The sequence below is a fragment of the Saccopteryx leptura genome, chromosome 1, assembly GCF_036850995.1.
Source record: "Saccopteryx leptura isolate mSacLep1 chromosome 1, mSacLep1_pri_phased_curated, whole genome shotgun sequence".
NCBI classification, from domain to species: Eukaryota; Metazoa; Chordata; class Mammalia; order Chiroptera; family Emballonuridae; genus Saccopteryx; species Saccopteryx leptura.
In genome coordinates, this window is record NC_089503.1 from 159,704,173 (window position 1) to 159,720,375 (window position 16,203).

The window sequence follows — 16,203 nt, forward strand, 5'->3', positions numbered from 1 at the left end:
CACAGCCCTGTGTGGTAGGGCCCTGATATTCTACATCAGAGTAAGAGACACTTGGGTCCAGGGAGGCTTAAGTAAAAGGTCCGTTTCACATAGCTACTCCCTGGCAGAGGGGGAACCTGACCATGGCACTGGCTGGCTCCATGGTCTTCGGCCTGAAGATGGCCAACTGCCAGACTCACCTGACAGGGATGTGCGTGGGACAGCTATGAGAAGCCACGTGTTTAAAATGCTGTCGAGATCAGTAACAATAATATTCTTCACTTTAAAAATAGGTCGTTCTGACATAAAGACTAAGAACATCACTAACATATCCCAGAAGACACTGAGAATTGCTGATCTTCAAGGTAAAACAAGTTACCGCCTGGTCATGCAAGCCTATACGGATGGTGGAATGGGCCCCCCGAAAAGCATGTTTGTGGTGACAAAGGAAAACTGTGAGTTAAATGTTGCCATTAAGATGCTTCCCATACTTAAGTGCACAGTGTTTCTGTTGGTTTTTGTTTATGTAGGAATCCCCTTTTTTAAAATTCCACGTTTTTTTTATAGTGGATATAGGCAGTGTTAAAAGGCCAAAAGATGACTTATTTATTTTTGTTATTTGAAGCTATTTCCTAATGTGTACCTGAAAAATCAGTAAGTTAAGGATACATCTGAAGTCTTGAGTTCTAGATTCCTGTTGAATTTATATAATGACCAAACAATTAAAAATTTTTTGCCCTAACCTGTTTTTTTTAACATATCCAACGAAGAGTAAAATAAATATTCTGAAAAAATGTATTAAGCACAACCTATAAATCTGAGCTGGAAAGTAGAGAAGAATAGACTGAACCCCCTTGTCAGCAGCAAAAAACTCTCATTTGCCACCTCTGAGCTGGAGTGCATGCACACTCCTCCATAAATGATCATGAGGATATGGTTCTCAACTGGGGGTGATTTCGCCTCCTTGGGGACACTTGGCAATGTCTGCTGACACTTCTGGTTGTCACAACTGGCAGGTGCTGCTGGAATCTAGTGATTAGGACCCCAGAGATGCTGCTGAACTTTCTACAGAGTATACGACAGCCTCCCACCCTGCCGCCCACACCCCACACCCCACCCAGACCCATGCGCAATGTCAGTAGTGCCGAGATTGAGAGACCCTGTTCTAAAGAATTTAAGTACTAGTGTAAAAATAATTAAAGTACTTGAAGATCATATTTTAAAAGTTTTTCAATGTCTCTGGAGCAGTTAAGATTTTTCCTTCTCGTTTACCAACTTTAATCTTGTCTGATGCAAATTTATTCTATAGTCCTCACGAAAACTGTTGATTTTAATATTTGCAATATTCTCTTTTCAGCCGTGGGATTAATCATTGCCATCCTCATCCCTGTGGCGGTGGCTGTCATCGTGGGAGTGGTAACGAGCATCCTCTGTTACCGGAAACGAGAATGGTAATGGTACCTGCTTTTTCTTCTTATGGGCTGACGGTTATCCAGCTTATGTTTAACAAATAACTACATTTTTTTTTTAGTTGAAGCTAGTTAGTAAAACATATATAATACACACACACACACATATTTGTTTTAGAGTTATTGTTGGATTTAATGTTAGGTGAGAACGTTGCACATTATTTAAAGGCTTAAAAATTAATAAAGTTGAAGTATAAATGTTTTCCCTACTGTACTTTCTAATTAAAGTAATAGCATTTGTACTCAAAAAAATCTTTGCAGACTTAAATATGACAATAGCTATGTCAAAGATGTAATGTAGTTTAATGATTAAGAGCTCATTTGTTTTGGTGACCTACTGAGAAAATCAGGTCATTTATTCAGCAGATACGAAGGACTCCTCCTACATGAAGGAGGATAGAGTAGTGAGTTAAATAAGCATGGAAGCATGGTCCTTATAGACTTACAGCATGGCAGGGGGCTGGACACGAACCCATAGCCCTCCAATAAATGCACGCGTACAGAGTGTGGTCAGGTCCTGGGAAGTGCGCCACGCTGTGAAAACCGCAGGAGAACCACGTCGCTGGAGGCTTCCCATGGGAGTTCCATCTGAGCAGAGGCCTACAAGGTCAGGAGAGAGGCGAGACTATTCCAGGCAAAGGAACTGACTTCTGGGAGGACCAGGAATTGGAAAGAAGTTGATCATATGGAGAAAGTGAGAACTATGTGTAGGTGAATGGCAGGAGGTGAGGGTGAGGTGAGGCTCAGCAGGACAGAGCACTTCATGGTCAGCCGGCAAGGTCTGCTGTGGGCCGGGCTTGGGGCAGATGCTGTGTCTGTGCATAGACAGTCCTCTCTGGCCTTAAAAATACCATCCTTTATGACAAAGACAAGAATGTATTCTAGCAGTCCAGGCTTATAAGTCAAAATTGTATTAATTGAGAACTATAGACTAAATACCCTGCCTTGATAGCTACCATATTTCCCCATGTATAAGACTCTCCCATGTATAAGATGCACCTTAATTTTGGGGCCCCAAATTTGAAAAAAAAATGTATTACATAGTTATTGAACTCAAGTTTTATTCATCATAAAATTCATACTACTCCTCATCACAGTCAAAACTCCCATCCATTAGCTTGTCCTCATCTCTGTCTGATCACAAATCACTATCTTCAACACTGAGCACAAAAACAAGTGCGAAAAAGTGGGAAATGCAAGTAAAAAAATCTACAACCCTGTATATAATATGCACCAAGTTTTTAGATCCCAAATGGTTCGGGAAACAGTGCGTCTTACATGGGGAAATACGGTGTGTTCTCATTACCAAAAATCCCATCTTGAATCTGGTTTCAATGAGAGAGAGAGAGAGAGAGAGAGAGAGAGAGTATTTGAAGTTAAAGTTCAGACTTACCTTAACAAAGTTTTTTCCTGTAGAAATTTTGAATAATCAGGTTCTTTTGAATAGCTGTAAATACGGCATGTCACTGAGAAAAATCTCATTTTTCTTAGTGTTTTGTTTTTGCTTGAGATGAATAGCCTTTCCTTTTCTGCTGGTCCAGAGCCTGCTGTGTGCAGCAGTGAACTGTGTAACGCACATAGGTTTCCTGAGTTACCCATCATGCTCAGTGCAGTTCGCAGGATGAACATTTTGTTTGTATGAACAAAGCCTACATTTTACTTTGGGCCTGATAACCCAATCATCATTTTAATTCTTTGCTTTCCATTTTCATAAGATACATAGGATACTGTAGATCTAGAAATAAGAGTAGTGCATTTTTGTATAGTTTTAAAGTTGGGACCACTCAACATGTTCGTAGAAAGTTCCAGTGAATGATCACACTGAAAGCGATTGCATTTTTATCATACGTTCATTATGAAATGTCCAAGTAAGCCTCATGATTCATTAACTATTGGTTGTCGAGTTGCTAATCTTAATGTGCTTAATTATTCTTTATTTAAAAGGATAAAAGAAACCTTCTACCCAGATATTCCAAATCCAGAAAATTGTAAAGCATTACAATTTCAGAAGAGTGTCTGTGAGGTAATCCTTTGTTTTCTTTACATTTATCTTTGGGGTCCTAGCTTTCTTATTGTAGTCTTTTGTGAAAAGTTTTTAACATGGCAATGTCATCCCAAGTAAAAGTACTGAAAAAAATAAGTGCTCTGACATCTGAATTTCTAAAAGTATTCATTTTAAGTCATTTATATCATGCTCTTTTCCCCGCTACTATTCATAGCAAGGATAATATTGATAGGTAGAAAAAAAAAGTAGCTTTGCTCCAGTATGCACTACAGAACAATAGAGAGAAATTTTTACAAGCAAATGTGGCGGAAAAAAAAAGTAGATAAAAGAATGCCCCTTTGTGTGGGAGGGGCATTGGACATCAACTTTGGTGCTATCCTTAAATCTCTTTTAAAATTGACTTCTAGGGAAACAGTGCTCTTAAAACATTGGAAATGAATCCTTGTACCCCAAATAATGTCGAGGTTCTGGAAACTCGAACCACATTTCCTAAAATAGAAGATACAGAAATAATTTCTCCAGTAGCCGAGTGTCCAGAAGATAGGTCTGGTGCTGAACCCGAAAACCACGTGGTTGTGTCCTACTGCCCCCCAGTCATCGAGGAAGAAATACCAAACCCAGGAGCGGATGAAGCTGGAGGGGCTTCACAAGTTATTTACATCGATGTCCAGTCCATGTACCAGCCCCAGGCAAAGCCCGAGGAGGAACAGGAAACCAACCCTGTGGTGGCGGCAGGCTACAAGCCACAAATGCACCTCCCCGTGACTTCTGTGGAAGAGGCAGCGGCAGAAGACGACTTAGATAAAACTGCCGGCTACAGACCACAGGCCAATGTGAACACCTGGAACTTAGTGTCTCCAGACTCTCCCAGATCCACAGACAGCAACAGCGAAATTGTGTCTTTTGGAAGTCCCTGCTCCATTAACTCCCGACAATTTCTGATTCCTCCTAAGGACGAAGACTCTCCTAAATCTAATGGAGGAGGGTGGTCCTTTACAAACTTTTTTCAGAACAAACCAAATGATTAAGTGTCACTTGCGCCTGCCATCTCAATAAGCTGTCATTACTAACACTGTGTCAGCACGGGGCGCCTGGGAGGGATCCTGTGAAGTGTCAGTGAGGTGGGCTTCACTGCGTGGAAGTCACCCGGAAAGTGTTCATGTGCTTTTAATGTAGTCTAAAAGCCAGAGTAGAGCAACGCAGAAGTTCAGTCCACACAGTTCAAGATTTGGAGCTGTCATTTGAGCGAAAGGATTCTCCTGTTCCTCTACCTTCCAGAAGCACTTCTAGCCTAGTACCTAAGTACCGTCTGGTCCATCATGCAAAACAAACCCCACAGCAATTGTATCCTGTTCTGTGGTTTGTGGTTTTCTCACCTGTATGCTTCATGGAGTGGCCAATTTGCAGGCAAGGGAGAAAAATGTCCAAGTAGCAGGCAGTGTGGATCTGCCTGACATTTGCTCCATTCTGGATGAAAACCAAGCACAGATTTGAAAACTTTTAACATGATTCTCCTCTATTCACAGCATTTACAAAATTTAATATAATTTGTAATGTAGCAATAGCCATTTAGTGTTTTGTTTGATAAAGAATGCTGATTCCTGTGCCTACTGTATCACGATTATCAAACAGTTTTCTCAGGGGTACAAACTTGGAAAATGAGCGTGACACTGAGCTGCCCAAACCAGAATCGTCTCTTCTGCCTTCGGTAGGTTTTCCAGACCTCTCCATTATTTTTTTAATTTTCATGCTTGCTTTCCATATTGAAGTTGATCACCCTAATATTTTAAACTTAAATTCCTAAAACTGTAGATCTAAGTGGTTGTTTTTTTTTAATTTGGGTTATTTTTTTATATTATAAGCATACAGTTCCCATGACTTACTGTTTGAGACGACTACTAAGCAGTATCTAGCAGCATTAGCTCTCTGTGCAGTTCCGACTGCCTCAGTTCTTCCTGAAAAGTCCATGCCGCTGAGCTGGTCTCTGGGGCTGGGGCTGGGGCTGTGATACCTCATGGCAGGTGCTCCTTCTGATCATGGCTTGTAGCGGTTCCTTCTCTTTCAGTCCAGACTATTCGACCCAGTCCTCAGTTTTTTAAAATACCAACTAAAAAGATCATGCTTCTTACAGGAACAGTTACTCAAGGGCTATTTTACATGAAATGTCAGCAAATTCATTTGACTCTGGGAACCCTGTATTGCAAGCTGCTTGGTAAGCCATCCAGAGCCCTGTGTCTTCCCAGCACACTCTGCCCACCCTGGGGGTTTGTAAATGATGTCTGGATTGAATGTGGTTCTGAGAAAAGCAGGTGCAAAACCACAAAGTGTATCTGATCTTGCTCCTTCCCTCAAGTTGTCTATATATTTTGTCTTTTGATACTTAAGGTAATAGTACTTAAAATGTTGAAATACCTGAGTAAGTCAAGATATGCCTTTATTTTTTTTTTAATCATCTGAGGTTCTGTAATGCATTTGTACATAATGGATCAGGGTTGTTTTGTTTTATTTTTTTTCTCCCCTCGCTTCTAATGTATCTTTATGAAAACTATGTTGTAGAAAAAAAAACCACAGGGTGACAGAGGACAAAATCTGTATAGGTACTCTGTGAATCCTGGTTTTAACTAGAATTCAGCTAAATTCCTGAGCTTCATGATATATGGACATGTGGAATGAAACAGTTATGTACACACATGGTATATTAAAACTATATAACAGCTCATAGAGACTTGCAACAATGAAACAGGTCTCCAACCAGGGCCACCTCTAACAGAGTTCCCTCTGTCATCTTTATTTCTCCTCTTGGGCTCCTTCCCTTAGGTTTCATCTGAGACATTCAGACCTGGGGCTGCCTTCTTTCCCTGCTGAAGTGTGTCACAATACCTCTTTTCCCCAGCTCATGCCTCGTTCCCCATTGAAACCTGTAGATCCTTCACTGTGTCTCTGTAAGATGTGTTGGCTAAGGTAGAAGTTTATTGGTCTAAACTACACTAAACTGAGATAATGGGAAAAGACCAGAAGAGATTGTGTGATCTTAGTCATCAATTTTTATGTGTTCCCACTGTGACCATCTGGATGCAGTGCCCTTCTGCATAATGACTCGTTTGTTTGGCTAATGGTGGCTCTCACTGGGCTCTTGAATCCTTTCACTCTGTCCACAAATTCATTTTCCTGTCTCTTCCATCCGATTCCAGTCAAGCTTCTCATGTGAGGAAGGGACGTCCTGGTGGTCATTACGACTGTATTTTTCTTGTGAGTGACCCTCTGAAATAATCACTAGTTAATAAAAAAAATGTTTAGAAGACTTAGCGAGGCTTTTAACATTAGATAGACCTTTTACACTATGTAGTGCATGGCGTAGACTCATCTAGAACTGAAGTCTTCACTGTTTCGAGCCTGTAGAAGCCTGGAATTGAGATTGGTCCTGAGTACCTGGAGAGTTGAGTCATGTGTTGATTTGCTCAGGTGTTGGCCTTGCTGTTTCCCGCAGCTTAGACCCCGGAGCAGCTGCTCACGGGAAAGTTTAAGGCCTCACGCTCCCATACCAGCATTACTTGCACTGCTCGTGGAGCTGGAGGATTGCATTTAGAACCTCTAATCCTTAACCGTGTAGCAAAGGTCACAGTTTTGAAACTTCATGCAACTTGTGTTCTTGTGGGAAATTAGTCCTAGAATTCCTTTGTTGTCTTTTTACCTTTCATAATTAAAGAATACTATTGTTCTTTCTGTATTTGGGTAATTCAATATGTAGATTAGTAAAGGAGACTAAGGAATATTTTCTTCCAAAAGGAACTTAAAATCAATTTTATGGTATTTTGAAACTAAAGTACTCCCTAACATGTCAGTGTGCAGAAAATGTTATTTTAAAGTTTCCTACTGCTCAGGCACATAATCTGGGAAGACCTTTTGCTTATTTAATATTTAAAGTAATTTTTGTGGTTTTCTATTAAAATCTGTGCATCTTTTACTTTTTTCTTATTTTGAAAGTATAAAATTGGGCATCTCAAGAATAACGTGGAATCATTAGCTAATTACAAAGACTAAGCATGTCATGGAAGTTCAGTGAGTAGTTTTTTGTTAAGTCACATCCCAGACTGCTGATTTAGCAGAGTTTTTCAGAAGGGCAGTTGAGTCAAGGTATCCCTTGTACAGATCTGAGGCTATTGGCTTCAAGATTCAATACTCTAGAAGTGGCTGCACAGTTTGAGTAAAAACTCGGGAAAGACTCATGCAAAAGCATCACTACATATTGTATTTCTCCCTAATTTTATGTGTCCAGAGTTTCTTTGTATTGGATAGGTATATAGCTTGGGATAAGTTTGTACCCACCAGCATGTGTACCAAACCAACAATACACCTTGACGAGCAAGCTTAATTGATTACTATGAGCACTCATTGTTTTGATAAACTGTTTTTTGTTTTGGGGTGTTTTTTTTTTGTATTTTTTTGAAGTTGGAAACGGGGAGGTAGTCAGACATACTCCCACATGTGCCCAACCGGGATCCACCCGGCATGCCCACCAGGGGGCGATGCTCTGCCCATCTGGGGCGTTGCTCTGTTGCAACCAGAGTCATTCTAGCACCTGAGGCAGAGGCCATGGAGCCATCCTCAGTGCCCGGGCCAGTGGAGCCTTGGCTGCGGGAGGGGAAGAGAGAGATAGAGAGGAAGGAGAGGGGGAGGGGTGGAGAAGCAGATGGGTGCCTCTCCTGTATGCCCTGGCCAGGAATCGAACCCAGGACTCCTGCACGCCAGGCAGACGCTCTACCACTGAGCCAAACGGCGACAAACTGGTTTTTTTTAAGTGTTTATTTTAAACTGGTATTTTCTGTTGAAACAAAGTTTCATAGTACCATGCCCATCTATTATATCCAAAAGAAAATGTTTCACAGAAGAAAAGGATTCCTGTCCAACCTTACTGGAAATGACTCTTTTAGATAGGGCCTTGGAATATCATTGGAAATTACTTGGTTTGATTGGGTCTATTTCTATCTTCATGGATTATGTACCAGGACCATTATCAACACCAGTAGGGAGGATTAAGAACATTCAATTTAAATGTCAGGTAAAATTGTGTCAGGTAAAATTTTAGGAGATGTGATTTGATGTAGAATATATCCAAATCCATATAATTATGATATTATAAGATTCTGTTATTTTTAACCATAAGTAGTGCTTGTTTCTCCCTATATTAAGAATGTTAATATTTTAGATTATAAGTGTACTATTTATACACAGTTTACCTGTACAAGACAAATTCTAACTGTGCAACACTTTGATGAAAACTAAAAGTAGTATTTTAAGAGGGGAAACCCTCTGAATGTTTTTATGTGCAAGTGCCTAGCTGAAGAACCATAGAAACAAGAAATGTAAAACCTCTCAAGTAAATTATAACTGATTGAATATTAAACACAAAGCAGTAGTAACTTATAATTCTTTTTGGTTGCTATAACTCAATACTCTAAAAAACTAAGAGATGTAAATAGGGGGTAATATTTAATTTTTAAGGAAATTCATTTTATTACATTTACATATATCTCCTAAGATTGTCTTTGCAGTAGACAGAACTCTTAAAAATAAAACCAGTCATCACAATATAGACTTTATGCTGTACTTAAGCCAAAAATATTTTGTATGCCTGATTGAATGGCTCACTTAAAGGTATTAAATTCCTTTATGTACATTTAAAATGTACTTCCCTTTAGAATTATCCCATTTTAAATGGATAACTTTCAGTTTCCTTCTTTTTTTTTAATTTTAAAATTTTATTTAGAAAATTAACTTCAGCGGAGTGACGGAAAATGATTGGACCCTGGGCGAGGGGCACACAACACAGTGAACAGCCCAAGTGCCACAGAGATGTCCACCCAAATCCCATGTGCTCTCCTCAATTAGTGCCACCCTGTCAAACTCAACTTTCCAAACAAAAATTTTTTTAAAAAAAGGAAAAAATTCAAATGCAATGCAATCAATGGAAAACAATTACCATTTTATATAAACAGTCAGTAAATATATTTTTCCTATTTATTTTATATCATATAATTTTTTTTTAAAATCTCTGCATGTTCTTGTTTTGCTCTCAAAGGCAATCTTTATTTGAATCTGAATGATAAAACTGTATTGCATGATAAGATCGATAGCATTCATATTTAACTTGAGCCCCATCTTCTTTTAATCCTCTAGTTAGCATTTTTTGAAACTCCTGCTGCATTTCTTTCGAGGAAAAGGAAGGCTCTGGACTTGAAGAAGGAATTGCCAAGTTTTCTCTTGGATTAGACATTCTACTGGAAAGAAAACTATTACTAAGATTTCCCCCAGAAGGCATCTCCCAGTCGGGCCTCCTGTTACCAGTGCTGAATGATGACATGTTCTGCTGTTTCTGCAGGATAAGTGTGGTGTGGGCCTAGACTGGCTTCTCCTAGGTCCATGATGGCAAACCTTTTTATAAAAACTGCCCACTTTTGCACTGCTGGTCAACCTGGTTCCTCCTGCCCACTAGTGGGCATTCCAGCTTTCATGGTGGGCCAATCTCGGGGCCGTTTGGTTGGTCCCACCATGAAAGCTGAAACACGCACTCGTGGGCAAGAGGGACCAGGTTGACCAGCACTGAAAAAGTGGGTGGTTTTTATAAAATGATTTGCCATCACGGTCCTAGGTCTTGTTTAGTTCATTTGCCAATGACTTTCTACCTTCTGATTCTTCTAGGTAGAGTTGCTTGCATTTTTCTAGTTCTTTGTTATTACAGAATCGAGAAGTTTCCATTTCAAAGAGGAAGTACTCCAAATCTTCTAGTTTTTATTTTGGAGAATTCATATTTCAAATCTTGATTTCTGAGTTCCAGTTGACTTACTATTGAGGCATTATGATACTCTGAAATTTCTTGAGAAGCTCTTTGCATCTGTAAAAATTGATTTCTTCTATTTTTTTTAACTAAATCTTGTCTTGTTCTTTTTTCAGTCACCCTTTTGTACCTTTTGACCTCCGTGTATTCTACCTTATTCTGTTCTGTATGGGTTTTGATTTTTTTTTTAACTTCTCATTTTCATTCTCTAATTGTTCACACTTCTTTTGTATATTTTTTTATACATAATAATTCCTGTTGAAGACATTTGCTCTTTTCATCCAGACATAGACATTTTGAAGATGCAGTTTCCAGTTTTGCTACAAGATCATGATTCAAACTTGTGTCTAACAGGTTTGTCTGAAGCTGTTCAATTATGTGTGCTTGCCTTTTTTTTTTAAGATTTTATTTATTCATTTTAGAGAGGAGAAAGAGAGCGTGAGAGAAGGGAGAGAGGAGCAGGAAGCATGAACTCCCATATGTGCCTTGACCAGGCAAACCCAGGGTTTTGAACCGGCAACCTCAGTGTTCCAGGTCGATGCTTTATCCACTGCACCACCACGGGTCAGGCTGTACTTGATTTTTGATTGTAATTTTTAACTTAGCATTTTCAGTTTCAAGCCTGTGCCTCTGATCCTGTGTCTCCTCTGCACATCTTACGGCTGCTGTACATCGATTTTGTGCTTCTTGTAACTTAATCTTTTAATGTATTAATCTGAATATCCATTTCAAGTTTACTTGGTTTTGAACCTCCAAGGAAACTAAACTCTCAGTTTTCATATTCATTTAACTTCCTTAATTGTTAAGAGTTCTTTTAATCTGATGTTCTCTGTTTCTGCTTCACCATTTTCTTCCTTTCTTGATCCAAACTACATACTCACAAAAATTAGGGGATCAGGGAACATGCAGATACTTCAGTACTTTCAGCCTTTTCACCAATGAAATAAAAGTTGGTTTTGCATCTCATTTGCATAATTGAACAACTTTCTTTGACTTATTTGCTTTTCTGATGTTCTTGTTTAATAAAAAAAAGTCAAATGCTTTTCTTACCACTTCATAGTCATTTTGAAATATCCCCTAATTTTTGTGAGAAGTATATACTGCAGCTATTGGATTAACTCAGTATGTTTATTTTATTGCTCCTTTTCATCCTGAGACTCACTTGGAAGTTGAAACTTCTCTTTTATCAAAGCCAGCTCTACCTTCAGCATGTCCATGTCATTCTCCAACCCTTCATATCTTGCTATAATTCTTCAGTTAGACATACTTTAGATGCTCTGTCATTATACTGTGGGGAGCTACCGGCATCTTCAAATTCAATTTCCATGCTCTTACAGTTACTAGTGTTGTATATGTTGTATAGGAACAGCGAAAAACAAACGTCTTGCCACACAATCAATTAGCCAAATTAGAAAGTCTTTATTAGCTAGCTATGTGTGCAGACCACACGGGGGAGGGGGGACTGGCTTTTTATAGGGAAAATTATATACTGACTGAGGAATGGGGAGGGGAGAAAGTATAGCAGTAAAACAAAGCAGTGAAACAAGCTTTCTTACAATGTTTATCTATACACCTGCAACTTTGCAAAGTTAGCCCATGGCCACAGTCTGAGAGACCGGCCTCACGGCTGGGAATAGGGAATAACTTACTTTCAGAAAAAGTAAGTTCTTCTTATCTCTGTGTTTTAGAGAAAGTTTTGCCAAAAAAAAAAATTATTCATGTTAAGAGCCTTTTTTTTCTACACTTCACTAGCACTGTAATTATCTGCATATGATGGTTTCTGAAAAAAGTCTCTTTTCTTGTATTTGTAACTGCAGAAATAGCCATCCTTTTTATTTCAGTCAGTTCAAGATGTCCTTTCGGATCACAAGACTGAAGTTTACGTTCAGTGCTTAACGTCCCACTCCTGCTACTTGGGTTCATATTTTTTGTCATCTGCATATCAAACTCTTGGTCTCCCTTCACTTCAAATGTAACTACTGAGTTCCTTATATTTTTATTTTCTGTATCATTTTAAAAACTCACCTCGTTTTTGTTAAAAACACGCCCAGTGTCTGGTTTGGGGTCATTTTCATAGTGTAATTTCACCTAAACAAAGAAGGTAGCCGAGAAGCATCTTCTGAGAACCCAGGGAACAAATGAGACGGAAGAGCATTTTCGAGAGTGGCTTCTTCAGGAAATGTTTGGGATACTGCACAGGCAGAAACTCCAAATACACCTTTTTCATCCCAAAGTATGTTATTTGTTTAGTTAGAAGGATTTGTCTTAAGCTTGCTCCTTCTTTTGAGTCGTCATGCAGTAGTTCTTCCTTTTACACAGAATGATGTCCTGAATATGCAGACATATTATCTCTGTCACATTTGCTATTTATTTCTGGCTCTTTTTTTTTTTAATTTAGTTAGAGGACATGAGATAGAGACAGACTCCCGCATGCGCCTGACCAGGATTCACCTGGCATGCCCCTAGGGAGCGATGCTCTGCCCATCTAAGGCCGCTGCTCCATTGCAACTGGAGCCATCCTCAGCATCTGAGGCCAACTCACTCCAGTCGAACCATGGCTGCAGGAGGGAGGAGAAGAGAGAGAGAGAAAGAGAGAAGTGAGAGGGGGAGGGGTGGAGAAGCAGATGGTAACTTCTCCTGTGTGCCCTGACCAGGAATCAAACCCAGGACTTCCACACGCCAGGCCAACACTCTACCACTGAGCAAACCAGCCAGGGCCTATTTCTGGTTCTTGAGAGACTTCTTGCAGATGGAAAAGTGGGAGAGGGACTTGCTTGCTTTGGTTTTTACATGTGTCTTTGTGGACGGTATTTCCACCTCCATCAAGCCTTTCTTGTTCTTCCGGTGATGTCACTGCTCAGTCTAGTTCTCATCTGGATGGTGTGCATCCTTCATTTGTACTGCTTTCTCGGGAGCAGGATCCTGCACTTTTGCGGTAGGCTTTGAGTGAGAAGGTTTTTCAGTAGAATCTTCTACTTGTCCAGTTAGTATGTTTTTTCTACTTTGATCTGGAGCCTCAAGTAAAAACAGACTTCTGTGCAGACTTCTGTGGGAGAGCTGCACAGGAACTCCCCAAACCCCAGGTGATTCTGCATCTTTGTCTTCTCCCAATGCTAATGCTGACATTTTACCACCACTATTACCTTTGGGTTCTCCATCAACATCAGTTGAATTGTTGTTTTGTTCTCTGGAGCACTTGCTTCTTTCTTTGTAACATCAGCTAAGCTTGGCTTCATGACTGACCGTCTTGGGCTCCCAATCCAAGTCTTCATCATCTGATGGAAGCCAGGCTCATTAATGTCAGGTTTGCTGGAAAGGCTGTTTAAAGAGTTCAGTTTGTTAGAGCACCATCCCAAAGTAAAAACATTTCCAGTTCGATCCCCAGTTGGGGCACATTCAGGAATAGAGTGATGTTCCCGTCTCTCTCTTCCTCCCTCTATGAACTTGAACTTGTTTTTCTTGATTCTTGGTTTGGAGACTCTTCTCGACCAAGACTTTTGCTCCTTTCAGAAGACTTTTGAGATCTCCTTTCTTCTGTACTTTCCAAGGTTGGATGGTGATTGCTTTCTATCTGATAGACTCTTGCCTCTGTATAGACTAAAAGTTCCACCATCTGTTCGTTTTCACTTTCAGCCAGTAGAAGTGCTGTGAGGTCATCCTTGTTTCTCACTTCGATCTGGGCTTCGTGTGCAGGCAGCTTCTCTACAAGGGCTTGCATTTCCCTCAGGGCAGCATGGTGGAGAGCAGTGTTGCCATGGATGCCCATTACATTTGGATCTGCTCCGCACTCTAGCAGAATAGCTGCACCTTCCTCTGCCTGGCACTGCACAGCCTTAATCAGAGCTGTCTTGTTTTCATTGTCACAGAGGTTCAACAGGCATTTCCTGCCTGCTAGAGCGTCACCACTCGGATGGTCATGGCACAGGCCAGACGTAGAGCTGTCCTGTTCATCTTGTCTGTCATCTACGCCGTTATCCGGAGCAACAGATCAGCTTCTCTTTTGTTATGTTGCCTGCACTGGTAGCTTTGTGGATCTTCCCCAGGTCTTTGTCTCAGATGTGGTACCTGGGTCCTCTGTCTCCCACGCTGCTCCTCCCTGGGCAAACAAAAGTCCTGGGGCTGCACCATGCTTGAAAGGGAAAACGCCCCCTTCGGACCCGCAGCACCCTCGCCCACCTGCCAAAACTGCCCTTGTGTCCACCGCCAGGCAGGGAGGCACTGGGACCCTTCTCCCCCTTTCCCTCCCCTTACCCGCTCTTGTCCTAGAAACGGAAAACCAACTTTCAGTTTCTGAACTTACCATTTTTCCTAAGCATTCCAGTCACGTATTGTATTAGAGAATATCAAAAGATTTATGGGGATAATACAATTTTTGTTAAAACATAAAACAAGTTAAGATGTTAGGTTTGACACTAGTATTTTTGCAGTTGATCATAGAAAACAATACTGAATGATGATTTTCATACATTTAAAAAAAAATATTCTGCCCCCAGTTTGATTCTAAATGCTTTCTCCCATTATTTATGATATATCCTTCTGTTTAATTATTTTCTTCCAACATAATGTTTAGGAAATATGTAAACACATTATGAATAGTTGAAGACAACACATGAAAAGAAACCTTCCATTTATTGTTGTGGAAAGATAGGTATTATACGATACCTGGGATTTGTTTTATCCCATTATTTCTGCCCCCTAAGAGCATGGCCTTTAAAAAAGCAAACAAACAAAAAACATTCAATTCAGAATTGATGGAAAAGATTGGCTTAGATAGAAAGACATCCTAAATCTGAGATGGTACCACCTTAAAAGGTATGTCCAAAGGTCAGGTCATTTTAAAATACTCAACTTTTTTTAGTAGGAATGTATTACTTTTTATTCTTTCACTAGCTGGCCATAAGTTCTTAATAATGCTAGGAAATCAGTTTACTCTCAAAATTGCATTATAGTGAATTACTGTTTACAAAATACACATACTGTGAACAGATATAAGTTTTTGTTTTGTATAAGGTTGTTTGTAGAATGAGTGTTTTTTCAAAGGGGATGTTATATGTTAAATATTTTCAATTTTTAAATAAATACTAGCAACTCTTTACTAATTTTTGTTTGGTCAGGTGTGTGCAAATGTAGCTGAAAGATAGGGAGAAACTGCAGATCTAGAACTGTTCCCTTTCTCATTTCTTGAAATGTTACCACTACAGACCTTTTCTTTCTTTTTTTTTTCTTTTTTTTTTTTTTGACCTGAGTGATGTGATGTTCTGTACCTGAAATCATGCTTAATCATACAAGGAAACATTTAAATACAGATACAGGAAGCAGACTCTAGGTTGTGGGATATTTGTGTGATTCAGTCTGATTGCAGAATTCTGAGTTTAATGTGGAATAAAACAGCTCCACTTACAGAGATGACAAGTATTTTCTGCCTTGTGAAAATTTGGAGATGATGTTGCATCAGAATGGAAAATTTGGTCATTTTATATCATTGTATAATTTCAGAGTTTAATTTCCATATCTTTTTGGAAAACATGACTATAGCAAGAACATAGAATATAAGCAACCTATTACTAAGAGACCTTAAATGTAAAACTATTCTGCTTGGCTGTTAACTCTTAAAAGATGTTACTTATGTCTTTTTAAAACATGCATGTATTTAACAATTGTATCATAGTATTGTCATGGAAAAAATAAATATATTTTCTTACAACTTACACTGATAGATATGGCATTATTTGTTATTTCTTCCTGTTTTAAGCACTGAGGAAAATGTGGCTTTTGCTTTCTTACATCTTTGGGTCCCATACTGTAAGAATTACCACTGTGACAAAGCGGTCACATAGGGCTATAACTAAATATTTAATACATTGCTTTGCCATTGATACAAGCTTTCATATGTTCCATTAAATCTGTATTCTGTT

General features: G+C 39.5%; 1 protein-coding gene across 2 annotated transcripts in view; it reads left to right on the forward strand.

Annotated features, from left to right (window-relative positions):
- LIFR (LIF receptor subunit alpha) overlaps window positions 1-15,996 on the forward strand; it is a 74,138-nt gene extending 58,142 nt beyond the window's left edge. For both annotated transcript variants that reach the window (XM_066378817.1, XM_066378809.1), the window contains 4 exons: window positions 273-434; window positions 1,337-1,430; window positions 3,393-3,471; window positions 3,861-15,996. In XM_066378817.1, coding sequence (XP_066234914.1) covers window positions 273-434; window positions 1,337-1,430; window positions 3,393-3,471; window positions 3,861-4,481 — 956 coding nt within the window. In that variant the 3' untranslated portion in view covers window positions 4,482-15,996. The remainder of the gene's footprint in view (window positions 1-272; window positions 435-1,336; window positions 1,431-3,392; window positions 3,472-3,860) is intronic.
- The last annotated feature ends 207 nt before the right edge of the window (window positions 15,997-16,203 follow it).